The following is a 7,900-nucleotide window of genomic DNA, read 5'->3' as shown; positions in this document are numbered from 1 at the left end:
GAGCGCCCGTGGCGGCCGCGCAGCCCATCGCCGAATCAGCGATTCGCTCTCTCCGCCGATCGGGGATCGACTACGAAGCCGTCGCATGCCCACCCCCCTGCCCGTCCCGAGTGGTGCGGCCCCGCGCCGGCGGCACGGAGGAGGGAGGAGGAAAACCATAGCTGAGCGGGGGGGAGCGCGGCCGGCGGAGGTACCGCGAGGGCTCGGCGGGCGGGAGGGGCGCGGAGCTGGCGTGGGGTGGCTGTAGGCCGAGGGCGCCTCGAATCCCACGTCGAATATTAGGAATGGCCAGGGGTGTAAAATCAGCTGCGTTCTCTGGGATAAGTGAATCCCCCTTTGCTTTTCCGCAGATCAGCCGTTCTAATTGCTTGAAGACGGGCTGCCTTTTATCAGGAGCCGTGGCTGTTAGACGTGCGCTGGTTTAATGATTCCTCCCATTATCTCTCCGCTCTTTACCTAAAACCCAGGCTAACTGGGTAAAGATAATTTAAACCGACAAATTCGGATTACGATTTAACGTCCTGTGCACGTTAGTAAGCACTGTTGGCTTTTTATTTGCCAGAAATGCTACTACGCACGTTTTGCTGCGAGGGAATAGAGCAGGTCTCTGTTATTTGCTAGAAGTGCATTACCCTTGCACCGACGTGTTCTCGGTTCAGCTCTTAAGTACTTTACCAAATGCTATGTATTTTACCAGTGCGTACCCTGTGATGGTGCACAGCCCACGTGGCTGTGTGGGTTCCACCTTTGACCACTGGGTTGTTGCTGGTTAAAGAGTCCTTTCCTGGGGACAAGAATTACTTCTGCAAAGAGTCAAATCCCTTCTGCTCCCCTGTGTTGGATGTATGTAACTGGGACCGAGAAGGGCACAGCACTGCCGCACGCTGCTCAGCCCGCTCCTTGCACCCAGTGTGTCCTGCCTGAAGTGCTGCTCGGCAGCACTTGGCATCGTGGGGAGTTCCCATGATGTGACATTCATGGGAGCTGGAATGACTGCAGGCCGTATGTTTCATGGCTTCTGGCAGCAGTCAGTTCATAGCCAGATCTCAGGGTATGGTGTAAGTGCTGTGGCATTGTTGAAAAGCTGCTTTCTGGCAGAGCAGTGTTAGTATGTCATTTGTATAATCATTACCTTTCTATTAGATTATAAGTGTAAACATCACAATGTAGAGATGTCAGTCTGCCCAACTGAAAAGTGATTGCAATCCAAAATGTTTTGTTTTTTTTCCTTCAATTTATAAGCTTTTCAAGGTGCTGCTGTGGTGCATCCATTGGAGGTACTGTCCCCACCCTACTCTGAATACCGTTACGCTGATCACAGGGCTGCAGTACCTCTCCTGGGAGGAAAGGTTGAGGGAACTGGGCTTGTTTAGCTTGGAGGAGGCTTCGGGGAGACCTCATTGTGGCCTTCCAATACTTGAAGGGAACATATAAACAGGATGGGGAACAGGTGTTTATGAGGGTGGATAGTGATAGGACAAAGGAGAATGGTTTTAAACTGAGCCAGGGGAGGTTTAGGTTAGATACTGGGAGGAAGTTTTTCACACAGACGGTGGTGATGCATTCAAACAGGTTGCCCAAGGAGGTTGTGGATGCCCTATCCTTGGAGGCCTTCAGGGCCAGGCTGGATGTGGCTCTGGGCAGCCTGGTCTGGTAATTGGCGACCCTGCACATAGCAGGGGGGTTGAAACTAGGTGATCACTGTGGTCCTTTTCAACCCAGGTCATTCTATGAGTCTATGAAGCATGGGTGGAGATCGGATGGTAAGGAGACTGTCTAAGATGCCTGGTTGTGTTTGTGGCAGGAAGAGATCCAACTCCTGACCTGTGGCCTAACAGTATTGTTATTTTGTTTTCTAGCCTGTTTTGGCTGACATAAGGGTTAATACTGTGGCATTCTTAGCATGACAATGCTAGGACATTTTAGGTCTCTCTGAGAAGCATGAAGTTATGTATGCTTATTGTTGGTATTTCCAGACAGCTGGTAGTTCTGAGGCAAGTTTGCAGCAAAACCAGTGATTGCCTTGCAGCCCACAGAGGTGACACACACTACTTCCGATGACAGACATAGAAATTACATCTCTTCCTGCAGTGTTGACATTAGGGTTTTGTGTAAAGAGCAGCTTATTAACTTGGCAAGATCAGACTTGGAATGTTTTGTAGTTTGAAGAGTTAATCACAGGATACTTCTCCCTTACCTTGGGAGAAGAGAAGGAAAGGAAGAGTGCAAAAATATAGGATAAACTAATTTATTAAAAGAAATGTGAACTAATACAGAATAATTAAGAGTAATAAATCAAAATGAACCAAAAATGGATCCAGAGGAGAGTGAACCTGTGTGAGTCCTTATAGACAGGCCCTCCACTGCGTATGTACTGGAAAAGACAAGAGAGGTCTTCCCCTGTCACACAGAAAATCATGTGGAGGCTCCTAGGAAATGCAGTACATCCCAGTATGTCTTCCTCTTGGAGAATCAAAACTTGTGTGAGGCTGCTAGGGAAACCAGGAGACACAGCTCTGCAGTGCCCACTGCTTCTTTCTGCACCCAAACTCGCATGATGTCATGATATGGAATACTGATAAAACCAGGACAGAACATTTCTCACATTGTCTGTTTTATTGTTGTGTTTGTGCCTTTCTTCCTCCCCCTGCAGCTACAGGAATGTGCACAGATTGATTGGTTTCCACCATGTTCTCACAGTGCTCGCAGGAGCTGTTAAAGATTGCAAATCTTCATCTCCGGAGTCTGAATTTGAATCCGCTTTTAAGAAATCACAGGAGAGCTTTCAGCAAGTCACTGCCTGCGTGTCGAAGGAAAGTAGTTGTTACGGGTATTGGCTTGGTGTCTCCTCTCGGTGTGGGCACTCAGCTTGTGTGGAAGCGCCTTCTCCAAGGAGACAGTGGGATTGCATCACTAGATGGGGAAGAATACGCGGGCATTCCATGTAGAGTAGCTGCCTGTGTGCCACGGGGAGATGAGGAGGGCCATTTCAAAGAAGAGAGCTTTGTTTCAAAGTCAGAGATCAGGTCCATGAGTTCAGCTACTGTCATGGCCATCGGTGCAGCAGAGCTGGCAATGAAGGACTCTGGCTGGTCTCCACAGTCTGAACAGGACCATTTAAGAGCCGGTGTGGCAATTGGAATGGGAATGGTTCCACTGGAAGAGATTTCTGATACAGCCGCTTTATTTAAAACTAAGGGTTATAACAAGGTCAGCCCATTCTTTGTCCCAAAGATTTTAGTCAATATGGCAGCAGGTCAGATCAGCATTAAATACCAACTGAAGGGGCCAAATCATGCCGTGTCAACTGCTTGTACCACCGGCGCGCATGCTATTGGAGACTCCTTTCGATTTATCGCCTTGGGTGATGCTGATGTCATGTTGGCTGGAGGGACTGAGGCTTGCATTAGTCCTTTGTCCTTGGCTGGGTTTGCAAGAGCTCGAGCCCTAAGCACTAGTTTTAACACAAGACCTAAAATGGCATGTCGGCCATTTGATTCACAGAGGGAAGGGTTCGTAATGGGAGAAGGTGCTGCAGTGCTGGTCTTGGAAGAGTACGGACATGCTGTGCAGAGAGGTGCCAGGATCTATGCAGAAATTTTAGGTTATGGACTGTCGGGTGATGCTTGCCACATAACAGCACCTAACCCGGAGGGAGATGGTGCATTCAGGTAAGAGCTATATGTTGATTACGATAGCTGCCTCATGTATTAATTATAAAGGCTACATATATTTCTGTTGCTTTGTAGGTTTCCTAGGGAAATGCTATTCAGTCTTGAATTAATATTCCAATAGCTGAGAAAATGCATTTTACCAGCTCTTAGTAAAACATTCCACAATGTTTGTTTTTTAAAGAAATTGGATGAAGGCCACTTCTTGCTAGAATCAACCTTTTTGTTGATGAAAGTCTTCTCCATGTGAAAACATCTTACATTTTGTGCCTTCAGCTATTCACACAAATGAGTCCCAATGGAAACCTTTTGTTTATCACAAGACCTTGTGATACTACAGAAACTTTTGAAGTAGTTGTAGAGAAAAGAAACCTCACTGCAAAAGTAGGCCACATCATTTATGTTCTTGAAGTGGAATAACATTCCTTAAGAAATGCCATATGATAAGAGGAGGATCTAGTTTATTATAATATGCTTGGAAGATTTTACTAGAATAACCACTATTAGCATTCATAGTGATTATTGAGGTTTTGAAAAATCTGTGACTCTTCGTAGGGAAATTATTTAGATAGTTTGGCTCTGCTACAGTCATGATTAAATACTTAATTCTGGTTAACAGTACTGGTGAAACTGCATAGCAGAAATGCACGATTTAGCAAGATGGTAAAGCTTCATTATTGTTAATCTCATAAGAAATAGTGAACAAGTAGATAGTATTTGTCTAATCTTTATCATTGGGCTAATTATCAGTTGAATTAGACATATAGGTATTGTTTGTGAGCTTTATGTAGGCCAAATGTTACTGCAGGTTTTGGAGTATCCAGTAGTCTGTGTTACCCTGAATGTATGTGAATATTTGATATCAGAATTCAATCTATCACTGTGCAAATGGATCAAGATTCTGCATGGTATTGTAAAGCTGAGTTTGTATCATTACTAGATAAACAAATTTTTCAGGAGGTGTAATATATCAGATTTCCCTCTGTGCTACAATTCATAGCTTATTGTTCTACCGACTTAGCTGGGAATTGAGTAATCATGAGTTTCTTACCTGAGATTTTCAGACTTGTGTTTACCCTTGAGATGATACAGCAATATTTTGTAATAGAGTTTTTGCATATTTTACGATTGCAATAGCATATACATTGAATTCACAGTAGGAAGTAGCTGAAAGTTAATCTTACTATCCCCAAAATATTGTGCACTTCTACCCTTGAGATAATACATTTTAATACAATTTTCATACTAGTATTTGTGTTTTGCAGTTGTATGTGAATCAAATTTGAAATGTATATGCTTCTCTTACTTCTCCGTAGGAATTCTATTTGCCACATCAGAAAATTTCGGGGGAATATATATCTTGTCCTCTCCTAATAACTACTTCAGGAGATTAAAACATGTTGGAAAGAACCTAAGAGGGCAGGAGAAGCAAGGCCAGACTCAGAACTGTGTCTATGAAGTGTATTCTACACAATAATCTGTTATCTCCTTAAGTAATTATGTTCCTTGCAGCTTTAAATTAATGTATCAATTTCCCTCAGTGTTGATCAGTAATTGTTTTGTCTGAATTCTGGCTTACTGTCTAGTGACAATGAGAATCACTGAACTACAACCTAAACTAAGCTGGATGCTTCTGGGAGTAGAAGGCTGTAATGGAGACATGTCAGTTTCTCCAGCAGCTCGTGCTGCCTTTTTTCTTGATCTTCCCTTTTACTTTCTTAGTTTTCATAAATTTCAGGAGTCAGTGATCTTTCACAAGGAGGGTTGTGTGAATGGTCACCTGTCTGTAAGAAACTGTGGAAGAAAACAACACTATGGAGCTGTATCTTTAATAAAATAGCATGGTTTATACAGGCAATTGTAGTACACAGGTAATCAGGAGCCACAATGGAACGTGTGGTATCAGAGTGGATGAGTGTGACATTCAGTAAATTTCATTTTAATATACAGGAATTTAGATTATCATCTTGCTACTCTAGGGAAAGGAAGTGGATGATATCTTCTCACCTCTAGAAAGCACGCAAAAACCATTCAGAAGGAGTACAACTTTAGAATATTTCTTGCATCTCCAAATATTTTCTTTGGATAGAGCATTTTTTATTTTGATTTCCTAATACTGTAAATGTAATGATAAATAAAAGGTAGAAACTGGGGAATCTTCTTTTTCTTTACAAAGCCAAGGGGATTTCATGGAGCACTGTGCTGAATGTTTCATTTATATCAGCTACTGATATTAATCTTCAATTCTTGTTTAATATTAAACTTCACTGAAAGGAATCTTTGTTTTTGTAATAATTTCAGGTAGTCATTCCTCTCAGATGTTTTAAAATTTTGCTTTGAAGAGGAACTTTGACATACTAATGCCATCTGCAGAGATTGTTTTATCTTCTTTCTTTCAGCTTGTATTTTTCTCAACTGTGGAATTAAACCAAGTTTTTAGTAGGAAATCTGATGCTATAGTGGACCTCACCACTGCTGTCTTTCTCGAATGGCTAATTGTAGATGTTAGTTTACTTAGATGAACACCATCTCTTCTCAAAACTAGTAAAGTATGTCCTGCAGATTTCCGCATTTGCTAAACAGTTTCAGACACTCTATGCCTTTGCTTTTGGTTTGAACACATGACAAAAATATAATGGAAAATTCAGCATTCTGGTGTTTTTTGTTTGTTTGTTTTCTCTTAGATGTATGTCTGCAGCAATAAAAGATTCTGGAATCAAGCCTGAAGATGTAACATATGTCAATGCACATGCAACTTCTACTCCTTTAGGAGATGCTGCTGAGAATCAAGCAATCAAGAAACTTTTTAAAAATCACTCATGTAATCTTGCAGTTTCCTCGACAAAAGGAGCAACAGGACATCTTTTGGGAGCTGCAGGAGCTATTGAAGCAGCTTTTACTGCGCTGTCCTGTTACCATGCAATTTTGCCACCTACTTTAAACTTAGAAAAAACAGAGCCGGAGTTTGATCTCAATTATGTTCCATTAACAGCTCAGGAATGGAAAACTGGAAAGCGGCGTATTGCACTTACAAATTCATTTGGCTTTGGTGGTACTAATGCAACTTTGTGCCTTGGAAGTGTTTGACTTGTGCTGTGCGTGTTGTGAAAAGTGGCACTCAATGATTTTCCATACTGCCATCTTTGTTGTATACTGTAATCTTTTCTCAGCATTGAGATTTGATACATAACTTTATTCACTTCAACATTTACATCAGTAATTCTTTTAAAAAGAGAGAATTTCTTTTACTTGTTTTAGTAAAAATAAAGACCTACTCTTCATGTGGTAGATAAGTTTTTATTTTTGCTCAAAAAGGAGACTTGTAGCAAGTAATCTGAGTAGCGTGTTTTGTGAGAAGAGGATAAAAATGATAAATTCTGTTTTTCAGTGGAATGATACATTTATGATTACTGTGTCTTCACTGGTCTCCATCATTTCTGGGGCCAAATGATTATCCTTTTGTGAACTCTGACTTGCTTATTGACTGAAAGGCATTTTTTTTCTTCATGTTTTCTCCTTCTGTTTAATCTAAATTTGTTTCCTATGATGTTCTTTCCAGCATTCAGGATGGAATGCCATCTGGCTGTGCATATGGACATGAGTTCTATGTAGTGAAAGGAAAAAATGACATTCATGCTTTTGGTAGGCTCTTATATTTTGTCTTGTCTTAGCTTGTCCGATCTCACATAAACTATAAACTGATAAAGTGGGTTAGGTAGTGCTCTTTTTTGGCACTGTGCTTATAATACTGCTCACTGTGCACTGGAAGACTGTATTAGGCACTGGAGTGGAAGGTACTGCCTCTCAAGAACATGGATTTTTGCTAATCAGCATTCTGCTTTTGATTTTGGCATGAGTTCTGATGTTGGTATGATCTCCAAATCCCTTCCAGGCAAAAGATAATCTGAGTATTGGTGTAGGTTGATAGGATTTTCTTCTGTTTTGGCTGACAAAAAGCCTTACACAGCACCCACTGTATTTCCACTATAATTCAGCTCTACTATGCCAGCATCTCATCTAAAGCCTAAGAGCTTATTCTTGTCTTCTAGCTTTATTTTAATTTGCTGTTGCAATTCCAAGTGGACTTTTTTATTATTATTATTTAATCTGATGGTTTGATTTTGAATAAATTAATTGTGAATGCAGAAGTGCAGTCATGCCCGTTGTCCTTGAAGATGAGATGTTTCAATCTTCCAGCTCCCTCCTCAGTTTCCCACTGGCTGAGGATA

General features: G+C 41.6%; 1 protein-coding gene across 1 annotated transcript; it reads left to right on the top strand.

Moving 5' to 3' along the window:
• The first annotated feature begins 60 nt into the window (after positions 1 to 60).
• On the top strand, positions 61 to 6,961 carry OXSM (3-oxoacyl-ACP synthase, mitochondrial). The gene is made up of 3 exons (XM_042888978.1): positions 61 to 190; positions 2,654 to 3,671; positions 6,356 to 6,961. Exons 2-3 carry the CDS (start codon positions 2,689 to 2,691, stop codon positions 6,756 to 6,758), a joined length of 1,386 nt encoding a protein of 461 aa, XP_042744912.1. The 5' UTR covers positions 61 to 190; positions 2,654 to 2,688; the 3' UTR covers positions 6,759 to 6,961.
• Positions 6,962 to 7,900: the final 939 nt, after the last annotated feature.

The sequence above is a fragment of the Lagopus leucura genome, unplaced genomic scaffold, assembly GCF_019238085.1.
Source record: "Lagopus leucura isolate 7727_CA_CO unplaced genomic scaffold, USGS_WTPT01 Super-Scaffold_100157, whole genome shotgun sequence".
Taxonomy (NCBI): Eukaryota; Metazoa; Chordata; class Aves; order Galliformes; family Phasianidae; genus Lagopus; species Lagopus leucura.
Note: the sequence above shows the minus strand (reverse complement) of the source record. Positions and strands in the feature narration are given on the sequence as shown.